The sequence below is a fragment of the Mixophyes fleayi genome, chromosome 9, assembly GCF_038048845.1.
Source record: "Mixophyes fleayi isolate aMixFle1 chromosome 9, aMixFle1.hap1, whole genome shotgun sequence".
Classification (NCBI taxonomy): domain Eukaryota; kingdom Metazoa; phylum Chordata; class Amphibia; order Anura; family Limnodynastidae; genus Mixophyes; species Mixophyes fleayi.
Window position 1 is genome coordinate 26,966,060 of NC_134410.1, and position 14,369 is coordinate 26,980,428.

The 14,369-nt window shown below is 42.5% G+C and overlaps 1 protein-coding gene across 1 annotated transcript; it reads left to right on the forward strand.

The window, feature by feature from the left end:
• Positions 1-2,310: 2,310 nt before the first annotated feature.
• LOC142101531 (C5a anaphylatoxin chemotactic receptor 1-like) lies at positions 2,311-8,617 on the forward strand. Its single transcript, XM_075185985.1, has 2 exons — positions 2,311-2,376; positions 7,409-8,617. The coding sequence occupies exon 2, from the start codon at positions 7,454-7,456 to the stop codon at positions 8,507-8,509; it is 1,056 nt and encodes a 351-aa protein (XP_075042086.1). The 5' UTR covers positions 2,311-2,376; positions 7,409-7,453; the 3' UTR covers positions 8,510-8,617.
• The last annotated feature ends 5,752 nt before the right edge of the window (positions 8,618-14,369 follow it).

The window sequence follows — 14,369 nt, forward strand, 5'->3', positions numbered from 1 at the left end:
TTATACACTTGTTGTCCTGACCTCTGCCTGTATTCTAGACTTTGCTTGCACGCTTGTTGCCCTGACATCTGCCTGATAACCAGACCTTGCCTGTTCACTGGTTTGCCTCAGACCTCGGCTTGTATCTTGGACCATTCAAGGTTCGAACTGTCTCCTGGAACTCCTCCTACCACCCGCGCTACAGTCTCCAAATATAAGCTCCTACTACTTAGGGTTAAGACCTAGGGTTATCCGACTTTGTGAACATTTCCGACCAGTGTCCTCTGGTACTGAATCACGAGCGGGTCTCATTATCTCAGCCACCTCATGGGTGTGTTGGAAGAGCTGCTAAGCTGCTATTTATTTTTAGAAGGTTGACTGTTACATCCAATTCATTGATAACTTAATAACTGGAAGATTTAAACCTGGGCAATGCCGGGTACTTCAGCTAGAAAGCCATAAATGAGGCTAAAACAGGTGCAGATTGATTTTACAAGCTTTTTACTGGGATGGTTCCAATCTGATATGATCTATTCAATGACCAGGTGAGCTCTATCATACCTCCCAAAGTGTAAGTCCCTGGCAGCAGGACAGATGGCATGGCCACGGCACAATGGGGGAGTCCATGTAACAGTGGGGCGTGGCCATGCCCCCAGTGGGCTGCCTAGCACTGTAAAGCACTAGGCTGCCCATTAGAAATCTATCTTCCCCCAATATTTCCACCCGCAGGACAAACATGTCTCTGGGCAGGACTGTGGGACAGATCCCTAAAATCGAAACTGTTCTGCTGAAATTGGGACAGTTGGGTGGTCTGCTCTATGGAGCTATGTGCCTGGATTTGTGCAAATGCACCTAGATTTATGCCTGGATGCCTAGGTTTGTGAAGCCAAGATGGCCCTATTTGCACATGACCATAAGTTTGCACAAGCAGAGGGTAGTTGGGCAGAGTGAAGGCATGAGTACTGAAGAAGGTGCACAGTTGCACCTGATTTGAGCAGGTGCAGAAATGAGATTTCATTTTATTTAACATGATATTTGTAATGGGGTGGAGAAAGCACATTTGCAGGGGAGTTCCTTCACGTGTATGGCCATTTACACAATGCAAAACATCTTGAGTTCTGCACCGGCTCCAAGCTGGCTGAAATCCGGTCTTATCCTTTAAATTTAATGTGACATTTTTTATGTCTCCATGTTGCACTTACAAACACATTTGCAGACACACTCCAAGTAATGCAGTAACACACTTTACACCTGAAATTGCCATATGTTACAAGGTCCCAAAGCACGACTCTGCTTTAAGTTAAAAAATAAGTAATGAAAAAATTGGGTAGCATTCCCCTCCTCCCCAAACTTACAACCAGCCCCAGTGATAGACAGCATTTTCCAACTGGCTGCTTGTGATTGGCTAGCTGGTGATTCCCGGCTATAATCATTTATTGTTAGGCTGTCGTAGTGTAAGGCTCTTCATCTGTAGGTTTTTTTCTTTATAGGTATTTTCTGCTTTTATTCTCCATTGGATCAAAAGAAAGAAGATTGTATACATTTAATTGTATACATTTAGTGATGAGTGACAACCTTGTGGTGTATTTTATTCAAGTCAAATCATTGACAGCCATTTTGCCCATTTATGTTCCACTTCAACAGAGAAGCAGGTTTATAGGGATACACAAAGTGACATGTAATTAAATCTCAATGCACCATAATTCTCATGATTCATCTAAACCATAAATAAAGTTAAAATGAGCAGTATTGTAGCAGAAAAAAATGGAAAAGTTTATTTAGTGGAAAGGTGTTGTACTATAGAGATAGGAGGCTGGACCTTGATGTAATGTTCATCCCTTTATTACAGTGCACCCTCTAAAGGACTTTTCGGCCTCCCTGCACAAAGCGCAATTTTATCTTGCGGAGGCGGCTGCCGGGTGAGCACAGGAAGCATGCTCCAGGATGTGAGCTGGGCAAACCATCAAGCTGCAAAGGCGCAAATCCATGGGTGCGCTAATGACCTCTTATTTGCCATCACAAAACAATCATATTTACATTGTAAAGCAAATGCACATTAGAAAACTTGGGTTTTTGCACATTGTCCGTGATCCTCAACGTGTTGTCACAGCCAAAGTTATAGGGCTGATTTATCAAAGGGAGATTACTTGAGAGGGTAACCGCTGGCGGTAATACTGCGATCATCAGTGATAAACCCTACTGGTGGTATTGACGGTTTGTGCCAGCAAAGGCTACGCTTGTACCATCGCAATAACTGTTCTGTTATCTCCATCGCAGGAGATTGTACAACTTTGCTGTAGAAGTGATGACATTTATCACACAATCTTAATAAAAGAAAGAAGTGATGTCTTTCGTTAATAGAGAGCTGACAGTGGACACCAGCACGCCTGGCTCCTGGTAAGCATTATATTGAAGTAATGAATTTACTGAAAGTGTAATTGTGACAATTCCCTGATGTATAGTAACATTCATTTGCTAAAAGTATAGCAGTATTACTTTACTGTAACTATAGAAGTATTATTTTACTGATACTATAGTAGTATTAATCTTCTGTTTTATATACACTTTATGTAATACAGTTTTTGACTATAATAGAATATCACAAAATCTATAATAACATAGATACCTACTTCCCAACTCTCCTGATTCGAAGGATGTAAAAGGGGCAGGGGTTACAAAGTGGTAAATGACCAAACTGGACGTTTCTGGGCGGTAAAGCTGGGTACACACTACACTGTTTTCATCCAATAATCGGCTCCAACAGCCGACATACGACCGCTCGTTCAAAAGTCGGGTCAGTGTGTGCAGTTACACGATGGTGGAAAGTCTGCCCAAATGGACGATTATCGCCTCATTTGGTTGGTCGTACCGTTTAATATTTTTGTTCCAATCTCGTTTCCGCTGTGTAGTGTGTATAAACTTCCGACCGATCCACAACAGTGAGTACGAAATTACAGTCATTGCTCACGACAACATGGCTGTAAAAAGTCGCTAACGGGACGTCCGCTCTTTCCTTTCTCGTCCTAAACAAGGCTAGTGTGTATGCAGTCCATGGACCGAGCGATCGGAACATCGGGCGCATGTAAAATCGCTCGGCATAAAAAGTTGGTCGAAATTTCTGTAGTGTGTACCCAGCTTTAGTCTGTGTACATACTACAGAATTTTCCAACCAATATGTTATCTACAACTATTGAACCAACTACTGAAAAAAAAGTCCTGATCAGCCTGCCGATTCATGCGTATACACTATCCATGTTTTAAAAGATTTAACTTCAGTTCTTTGTTCACATAGGAGTATGTAGATAATCATGTCCAAACAAGTGGAAATACAGAAACAAAAAGGAGAATTGTCTGAAACATAAATATGCATTTCCCAAAAATCACAAGCAAAGTTTGCAGCAATAGCTACTAAAAAATAGTAGACATATCAGAATTGCCAGCCAGGGTTTTAGATTTTTTTTAGAGGGGGTGGAGAGGGACAGGTGGACAGGAGTGATTAGGTAGGTGATCAAAGGGATGGGAAGGGTAGTATTTGTCTACTAAATGTATATTAGTATTATTTTACTGAAGTATAGAAGTATTATTTTGCTGAAAGTTTGCAGTATTCATTTTTTTTAAAGTGTAGTAATATTATTTTGCTAAAAGCGTAGTAGTATTTTATTGAATGTATAGTATCAGTATGTATGGGCAGCTTGGTGGCTCAGTGGTTAGCACTTCTGTCTCACAGCACTGGGGCCATGAGTTCGATTCCCATCCATGGCTTTATCTGTCTGGAGTTTGTATGTTCTCCCTGTGTTTGCGTGGGTTTCCTCCAGGTGCTCCAGTTTCGTCCTACACTCAAAAAACATACTAGTAGGTTAATTGGCTGCTATCAAACTGACCATAGTCTGTGTGTGTGTGTGTGTGTGTGTGTATATGTTAGGGAATTTAGGGTGTAAGCACCAATGGGGCAGGGACTGATGTGAATGAGTTCTCTGTACAGCGATGCGGAATTAGTGGCGCCATATAAATAACTGCTGATGATGAATACTTGAATGAAAGTGTAGTGAATAACTAGGACAATCACGAACAACAACAGGTTATAAATTTACACAATTATCTCGGAAATGGAATGTATCACTAATTTTAACTACATACATACATTTAAAAGGGAATTATCATAATAATAAACCTCATTAAAAATATTAGATCTAATTAGATTGTATGATATCCCTCTCTACTATGGTATCATATGTGCAGTTTGAACTTTTATATAACTTGCTTAAAATCAGAGGAGATACCCGCAGGTGATAAGGACAGAACTGTTTGCAGTGAATCAGACTGTTATCATACATTACTACACAGGAATCAATGTGAAACAGTTACTTTGCTGCTGCAAAAATAGATTATTTTCACTTTTATTTCCAATCACAGTGTGGAGATCACTATTAAATAAATATAACTCCTCATTTCTTTATGGTTTGTGGTTTCAAAAAATGTTGGATATCAGTCATGCATTGAACCATTACATATATGTAGCCATCTAGAACAGGCAAAACAGTTTCTGACATTAGCCAGGTTAATAACAATATCAGTTTAGGAGAGATTAATATTGCAGCACTGTACAAGTTAAGTGAATATGTAAAACTGTTCTTACAAAATGGTGAAATGAAACAGTATGAAGCAAAAGTTTAAAGTGGAAACGCCTCATACACATTGTGAACACAGATATATATGGGCTGAACCAATAGTTATGAAATCTCACCAGGAACTAGCTGCCTTTTGGCTGCAGACCCGGAGTTAGAAGGGGAAACTGGTCAATTATCTTAACATATGAGCGACTCTGCATAATAGGCAAATTTTGTGCATTTCAGTGTCACGAGCCGCGGCGGTACTCACAACCGCCACGACTCGTTTCCAGGCTCCCCTAGCGTCCCGGCCGTCACCTTGACGACCCGGACGTCATTTCCAGGTAAGACCAGACCAATGCCAAGGCAACGGTCGGACGCTGGGTTCTCTTCAGCGCCGCGTCCCGGCAAGGCAGGAAGCCGCGCAATACCTACACCAGCCTATGGGCTAATTAAATGTATATTTCTGGAGGGTCAATTCCAGGGGCGGTGACTCTTTCAGAACAGGCACTGATTGGCTTTCTCTTGTATTTAAGGCAGGGAGGGCTTAGCCTCCCTGCCGGTTATAGCGTCCTAGTGTGTTCTTGTGCTGACCTGCTCTGATATTCTGTTGGACTCCTGTTTTGACCCTTTTGCCTGTTTACTGGATTTTGCCTTATTGCCTGTGCCCCTGACCTTTTGGCCTGAAACTTGGATACTGCTGATTTGCTCGTGACCCCCGACCCTTGGCGTGTTTTCTGACTATTCTACCAAGCAAAAGATCCCTGACCTCGGCTTGTTCTCTGGATACGTTCTCTGCTGCCGGGCCTCGACCCTTGCCTGGACTTCACTCTGCTGTCTGCCATAACTCACTATTCCTGGGTTCTCTGCTGCCGGTACACATCTCACAACCCTCCGTTTGTCTGCAGCCAAGTCTGTCCCCACCACTAGGGGCAACAGTGAACACCAGACTTTCGGAGCAGACTCCGGGTTTTGTTGTACTGGCTGGAGGGGTTCCTAACATTCAGTAATGTTTTTTTACGTTTTTAATAGGTCTGATGATCATCATAATCAGCATGGATACTGCACAAGTGGGGGCAGCTGGCACAACACAAGAGGTGTATCTGCCCCTAATGCCACCTCTACATAGGTAGTAAGATTGTTAACATGCCCTTACTGTACTTGGGCTACTCTAGCCTGCTCCTTCCCATCCCTGTTGCGTCTCTCTACAGGTAGAGAGGTGCAGCGGCCAGAGACGTCTCAGTCTGCATAGAGGTGTACGTCATTCTACTGAGCATGCAAAGTGCGGAGAAGCACATTTTGTTCTTCCGCTTTGCACTTATGTCCAGCGCAGCATGATCCCTAGTTGTTTATAGAGGTGGGCAGCCATGCTATTAATCAGTAGAGTAAGTGCACAACAGGACCTTTATAACCATGCGTGATACTTTTTATTACACTGCTTGTCGTGCGCCTGGAAATGGTGACTCACCATAGGTCCCATTTAAAGCATATAACAACTACCAGTTCTGACCTGGTGCAAACTTCAAGCTGGACTGGAAAAGGTCACGTACACAGAAAAGCTAAATATACACCCTCTCCACCCCTTTATGTCGCTAAAGTAATCTTGTTCTGCAAAAGGAAATCTTATGCCTGCACTGCCCCACAAAACAAGGTGCATTGAAGCACACTTTTCTAGGAACGCTTCCAACTCCAGCCCTCTGTCTGTCCAAACGTCTGCTCCTCAATGAATGCCACCATCTTCATAGGCAAACCGGGAGGGGGGAGAGGGGGTAACGGCAGGGGCGGATCTAGGAAATTGCTATACCCGGGGCAATGTAGGGGGGGGGGGGGGCGATTTAGGCCCCACCCCCTTTCCGACTTCTAAGGCTGACGGCGGCTGCACAGTAAGTGCAGGTCCGCACGGCAGTGACAGTGTGCTGCCCCGCTGCTCTGATTGTGTTTAAAACACAATCAGAGCAGCCGGGCAGCACACTGTCACTGCTGAACGGACCTGCACAGTGTGCAGCCGCCGGCAGCTATCCCTTGCTAGGGGGGGGGCGATCGCCCCCCCCCCCCCCCCCCCTGGATCCGCCACTGGGTAACGGTAGTGCACGCAGCATTGCCCATGTAATTATAGGGACAGGAAGAGTTGGAGAGCAGCCAAGCACTGTCCAAAAATATAGCCACGCCCCCATGCATGCTGGTCACGCTCACTGGTAGCGTGGTGTGGAAACCCCCTCTACAAATCCTGCATTTGCCCCTGATCTTGCTCTGTAAAACCATGTGTCTAGGTGTGCTAGTGAAAATGTAGGCACACAAAGCTGATTTTGCATTGTGTAGTGGAAGTTTTTTTCTTTGTAAATTATCTCTAAACATTATAGATTACAGATTTCCAGGGAGAAAGGAAAATATCAAAGAGAAGTATATAAACATCAATAAAATTATACAAACATTCCTTATTCACAACCACAAGAGATAAGCATTTGTTTTTGAAAGGAAACTGATAACTCCTTAACTTTCATGAAGCTATTTGTGGGATCATTTGGTAATTAAAACAGCATGAGCACTGTAGCATTTGGAGCAACAAGTCACTCACCTATAATTCCCCCTGTGCATGCCTAAGTGTAATGGGTCAGTCCTATCACTGGCAGTGGAATGTGGAGTAAAATATTTCATGTGATGATGTATTATTGACATACAGGAAATTTACAACTTTTGAGAGTTTTGATGGGATTTGGTAGGACAGGTAATCACTCTGATCGCTCCATATATTACACAGCATTTCTGTAAATATTTCATAATGTTTGGCAGGAGGAGAATAATGTGGTCTTTATGTTTTACAGGTCCTCAAAAAAACCACCACAATCTACTTATCTGAACAATTTGATATGAATTTTACTATTGATAATATCACTCAAGGTAACTATGACTATAGCACTGACACCATTCCAACAGCAAACACAACCAGTCCACCGTCTCTGGCCCTGCTTTCCCCTGTTCAATGGATTGCTATGTTTCTGAACATCATAGTTTTTGTGCTTGGTGTTCCTGGCAACGTATTGGTTGTGTGGATAACTTCCTTTGAAATGAAAACCACAGTAAACACTGTGTGGTTCCTAAATCTGGCAGTGGCCGACCTCCTGTGCTGTCTCTCTCTGCCATTCAGCATCATGGCTATGGCCCTGGGATACTGGCCGCTACGCCTCTTTGCCTGTAAGTTTTTCCCTTCCATTCTGTTGGTCAATATGTATGCCAGTGTCCTCCTCCTCACTATGATCAGTATCGACCGATGTGCCTTAGTTATGATGCCTGTGTGGTGTCAGAACAAGAGGACTGTGAGAAAGGCTTATGTGGCATGTCTGGTTATCTGGATCCTGGCACTCATCCTAAGCAGCCCATCGTTCATCTTTCGATATACACGGAAGACTAGCAGTGGGTATGAAATTTGTTTATTCAGCTATAATATGCTTGGATCCCACAAGGAGAAGGTAGAGACATTCGTTGCCATTCTTCGTGTAATGTTGGGCTTTATCATCCCGTTATTGGTCATCAGTGCTTGCTACGGTGTATTGATGAGAAAGGTGAGCGGACGATTCACTCAGTCCAATAAGAAAATGAAGATAGTCCTGGTGGTGATCAGCGGGTTCTTTGTGTGTTGGTTACCTTACAATGTGGCAGGACTCATTCTGGCTCTGGATTCGATCGAATCACCAATATTCAGATCAACGCGAACAGTGGACCCAATTTTAGTTGCCATAGCCTTCATCAATAGCTGTATGAATCCAATAATTTATGTGCTAATGGGTCAAGAGTTCAAGAGCAAATTTAAAAGATCGATCCGCTTTATTCTACAGAATGTCCTGGCAGATGAAATGACCCAGTCGTCTGACCCCAAACGGTCAAAGTCAGCAACTAAAATGATGAACACAGAAGCTATTGTGTAGTGTATGATAGAAATGGTGTAATTATGTACATTGCAGATAACACCTAGTGATATAGATTGCATTCAGGCATATTAATCATCTGTGCAAAAAAAGCCAGTTTGGGGTAGAACAGACCCAGTATTATACATTGTGAGGTGAAAATAAAAACTGATATATGGAATGTGGTATATATTTCGGCGCTGTTCACCCTCCTAAGTATGGACAGCTACATGTTAGAAGGCTGGAAATATGGGTGGCAAGGGGGATCTGTATGGAAGCAGGTAAAGCATATTGAAAATGGCTATAACAAGTGTTTCTGCTAGAAGAAATAAAAAATAATTCAACCTGTTTGGTGAAGTGAAAAACATCTAATTTTACAGCACAGCAAATCCCACCCTCCAAAACAGCATGTGCATTATAGCAAAGGTTAACATTGTTTGTAGACCCATATCCAACACACAAAGCCCATTTCCAGCATAATTCCCACCACATGCAGTTCACATACATCCCATAAACATCCCTATAGCCAATGTAACAGCTTTAAGTCCATGACATGTTTATTATAGTCCATTGCACGCTGTATGCAGCCCAGCCCAATAGTATCATACCTACTACATACGTCCTTGTGCCCAAAGTGACATTCCCATGATCACTACAGCCCTATGTGCCCCCACTACAGCCTAGTGCCCTCTACTGTATAAGAACTTTTTGCCTCTTGAAGTCTCTTGCCCAACACATACTTCCCTGTGCCCAGATTAACAACCTCATGCCCACCGCTATCCCATGACCACTCATCAAAGTTTCATACCCAAAATTACTGTCACGTTTCCCATTCTTACTTGTGGGGCTTCTATCAGTTAAAATCATACATAGTTTGGAGAATGAAACCTCCATGTGCCACAGTTTCTTATTGAAAACGTAGGGTTGGTTCAACTAATGAAGCCACTTGCTGCTGTGAGAGTAGAGAGAGCTTGGTCACTTCACAGCAGGGATGACCAACATCTCAGGCTGCATGAGACAGCTTAGTGGCTATATGTGGTCCAGGAGCCGCACAGTTAGTGCAAATACACTATTAACAATGTATCCTTAATCGAATAATATTTACAAATGTTAATATCATTATAGATATCTGCAGTGTAATATAGGTTTTCTTTTCATATTGTATTTGTGGCACATACATGCACAATTCTGGTGTTGACCATACACAGGCTGACCTGTCTGCTTGTCCCAAGTGCATATATTTACCATTTTCATCAATGAGCTCACACTCATCGTCCGACTGCACTTATAGCTAGTTTTGGTAGCCAATTGATCCTAATTAGATAACTTGTTCAACATGAATAGTCAACACTATTTTCAATAAGTTGAAATGGACAGAATAGACCTGTATGCTTTCATGAGGGCTGATATACTGTGAAGTATCGTGCTCAAAAGAGCCATAACACTGTCACTCTCCATAGTTTAAAAGGGTTACAGTGTCACACGTGTCAGCACCATTCCTTGTATGGATAAAGATGGTGAGATAATGACATCTTTGCATGGGTATGCATATAGTGCAAATAATTTACCTGTTATGCGCAATTGGAGGCATGTTAACTGATCATACTTAACTGCAATCAATGTTTTCTCGATAATAAGCTGTATTTCTGTTTTATCACATTATTATTTAATAAACTAGTATTTACTTGCTACTGCATATATCTCACTCCGAGGAATGTAGTAACACACATTACACCTAAAACTGCCATATGTTATTAATTCCCTATGCACACTGCACTGTTTTAAGTAGAATAAATAAACAATGAATAATATGTAGCATGCCCCCTCCCCAAATCTACAACCAGTTCCAGAGCTAGACAGCCTGAGCTGGGTTCCACTATAACAGTGAGATCAATAGCTCTTCCCCACCCCCCTGGGCTTTTGTCAATTAACAAGACTGGGACCACTGGAATGATAGTCCTGTGGTCCCACTATAATGGCCTTCACCAACCAGCCAAATCATTTTACCATTGTCTGCTTGTGATTGGCTGGACGGTGATTGCTAGCTACAATTATTTAGTGTTGGACGGTGTGTTAGTTATAGTGTGTAGGTAGTTATTTTTTATGAGTATTTTTCTGTCTTTTGGTTTTTGTTTTAATTCTTCCATCGGATCAAGAAGAAAGAAGATTTGTTTACACTTAATATAGTGGTGAACAAGGTCTTTGGGGAGTCTTTTATTGAATAAAATTTTTAAAAATGTTAAAATTGTGTGTGTTATTTTCTTACTCTTTTGGTATAATAGACATGGCTTTTAGGGATCCCTGTCCATTATACCTTGACCTCTGTAGCGACAAAGTTACCTACTATAATATGTAGGGTCGGTACTATTGTTAGGAGTGGGTGTTATTGTTAAAGCTGACGGTGTTATTAATAATATGTGGGGTAGGTATAAATTGTTACGTTTTTATCTGCTTTGCATTCTGCTGGTTACTCAGATCTGTTATGGATTTCAGGTGTGTCTCCCTCTGAGTGCTAATTGGAAGGCTGCCCTTTATAAGCTCTCATCTGTCCTGTACTCATTGTCAGTGATCTGCATTCAGTAGATCCTGGTTATTGATGCCTGGCTTTGCAACTTATTGTCTCCTGATTCCTGATATCTGGCTTTGAATCCATATGCTATTTATATAGCTCAACACAGTATTCTCAGGCATGGACTGCAGTAATTATCATTGCTCAACCAGTGGGGCATTTGTAGTAAATGTTATATTCCTGCATTGCCACAATGTATGTGGTATAATCCTGCATTACCTCAAAGATTGTGCTATATTCGAAGCATGGTCTTCTGGCTGTGACTCATTCTTGCATTATCTAAGAGTATGTGTTTTAACCTATCTTCTGTTAATTACTGCAACATCCAATGTTCTTGTACTCAGTTTCATGAGTTACCGCACTACTCGCGACGGCTCAGCTGCTGTCTCTCTTCGTATACCGAATGCCTGTCAGACAGCCGGGACATCACATCCGGCCAGGGACGGTCCTGTCAGTTTGCCACGTCCCTTCATCAGGGCAGAATGCTGGGCGATTGCGTGGGGGCATAATTAACGAATTATTTGCCAGCTCTGATGCTCCGTGGGCTCCATCCTTTCGGCTGACAGCACTATTTAAGGTAGGGAGGGCTTAGCCTCCCTGCCAGTTATAGCTCTGTTTTCCTAGTTGCTCACCTGCCCCAGGTTGTTCCTGTGTATTCCAACTCTAATTGACTGACTCCCGTTGTGACCTCTGCCTGAATTACTGAACCCTGTCTGCTTGTTTGTTGCCCTGACCTCTGCCTGAATACTGGACTTTGCATGTACACTTGTTGTCCTGAACTCTGCCTAATTACCAGACTTTATCTGTTCACTGGTTGCCTCGGACCTCGGCTTGTATCTTGGACCATTCAAGGTTCTACCTGTTTTCTGGAACTCCTCCTACCACCTGCTCTAAGGTCTCCAAATATAAGCTCCTACTACTTAGAGTTAAGACCAGGGGTCATCCGACTTTGTGAACATTTCCGACCAGTGTCCTCCGGTACTGAATCACGAGCGGGCCTCATTATCTCAGATCTTCTGTAAAATCTTCATCACATGCTCTAAGACAAGCCAATTGTTCCATTGAAGTATGCTGTTCAGAATTACATAGGTGGGCAGTGGACACCTCTTGGAAATATCCTGCCATTTGCATTGAATTCTATGTTGGATCATCTGAGGTAATAAAGGACGTCCTTCTGTAATACCATCCATGCAAGACGTTAGACGTACTCATGAAATGTGCATCAAGATTGATTGCAGACACAGGAAGAGACATAGAGAGGAGGCAACAAATGCCTCCTATACCTTTTCCTCATTTCACAATCAGGGATTCTTCTGAACCCATAAAATTAGGAGTATCTCATCCCCCTCTTGAAGAGAAGCACCGCTGCAGGACACAAAGATTATTCTTGTACTGTGGTCTTAATGGTTATTACTCCACTTCTTGTCCAAATAAAAAAATATCGGAAAACTAAAGGACCTAAGAAATGAGAAAGTGGTTTTCCTCTGTCTCAAACCTGACACTTTATACAACTCCCTAAAACTTCCTACAAAACTGCAAACTATTACCACTGTGATCCACACCTCAACCTTGATAGTGGATCCACAGGTATTTTCCTGGGCTCTAATTTGGCTAAGACCCTGCAATTGCCACTCATACCTCTTCAGAACAGTATTTATTTCAATGAGGTGGATGGTTCACCTCTTCCTGGCAGTCCCATCAAGTTTTCTATTCCACCAGTGAGTATGAACAGTGGGATGTTTCTATCAGAACAGATCACTTTTCTACACATCAACTTTAAAGAATCAATATCCACTTCCATTAATTTCTGAACTTTTTGATCAGCTTAGGAAAGCTACCATTTTACTAAGATTCTCCTCAAGGGGTCTACAATCTGATTATAATAAATGCTGGTGATGAATGGAAAAGAGGCTTTAATACCAATTCAGGACATTTCAAGTACCTGGTAATGCCATTTGACCTTTGCACGCTCCTGCAGTGTTCCAAGACCTCATCAACCATACTCTCTGTGATCTCTTAGGATATTTGGTTGTGGTTTATCTTGATTTATTCTTCTAGTCTCAGAACATGTATGCCAAATGCTTGAAAGCCTAAGATTTAACAAGTTGTTTGCCAAAAGGGAGAAATGTAAATTCGAAGTGCCTCAGGACTGCAACTTGGGCTACATCATCATCTGCTGAAGTCTTCTCTGTGGAACCCCTCAAGGTCCAAGCCATATTGGATTAGGCAGTGCCTGTTAAACTCAAGGCCTTCCAAAGATTCCTGAGGTTCGCTAACTACTATAGAAGATTCATACCAGCCTTTTCATCTATAGTAACACCAATCACATCACTCATAAAGAATGGTGCAGATCCTCTTAGTGCCCTCAGGATTTGCAAGCTTTCAATTCCTTAAAGAAAGCTTCTACTTCTTTTTTTTTTGATCATTAATCGTTTTTATTGAGATTTGTTAGGTTAACAGGGAATACAGAAAGAAAAAAAAAAGGGAAGGGGGAGGGAGGGGGGGGGGGGGGGATATGAACACACCAATACAGCGTATGCAGGTTTCAGACATTATACAGTATACAGTCTACATTCTACTGTGGCAATTTAACCTAACCCACCAGACTTGGTCTAGGTCTTCGGGGGCCCAGTTTAAATACTCCATCAAGGCGCATCTATTGACAAAGGATCCCCATTAGTAGGGCACCACCCCCCTCAGTCACATAGACATGCCATTCAAACCATTTCATCAGTGGGGAGGATGATCTCATAGAGTAGGGGACATCTAGTGTTTCCATCTCAAATGCATATTGGACTTTGGTTATTACCTTTGACAGGGTGGGGGGTAGCGGTGCCCTCCATGCCTGGGCTATGGCAGCTCTGGCAGCAATGAGTATATGGTTAAACACATAACAGGTCTGTCTTGGGACATGAGGTGGGTATACTTGAAGAAGGCAATTTCAGGGGCCTGAGAAAGATCTAATCCGATCACCCTCTTAGCGAAGTCAAATACCTGAGCCCAAAAAGAGCGTAAAACCGGGCATGTCCAAAAAATATGGAGCAAATCCCCAACCATCGAGCATTGTCTCCAGCACAACTTAGACTGGGAGGGCCACATTTTATGAATTCTGGAGGTTGTCAGGTATAGTCTATTAACTAGTTTGATAAACATTTCAGAAGGTGATCCCAGCTCTATTGTCTCCTTTCGTAAGAAGTGGGGCCGGAGGGGCCTGCAGGGTCAAGTTATATCTCGGGAGAGAAGATATCCAGTGCCTGATTTGTAGATATTTGTAAAAATCTCTCATAGGTATATGGAATTGGTGCTGAATTT

Excerpts from the sequence above, each read along its gene's own strand:
- LOC142101531 (XM_075185985.1), top strand. The coding sequence starts at position 7,454 with ATGAATTTTACTATTGATAATATCACTCAAGGTAACTATGACTATAGC.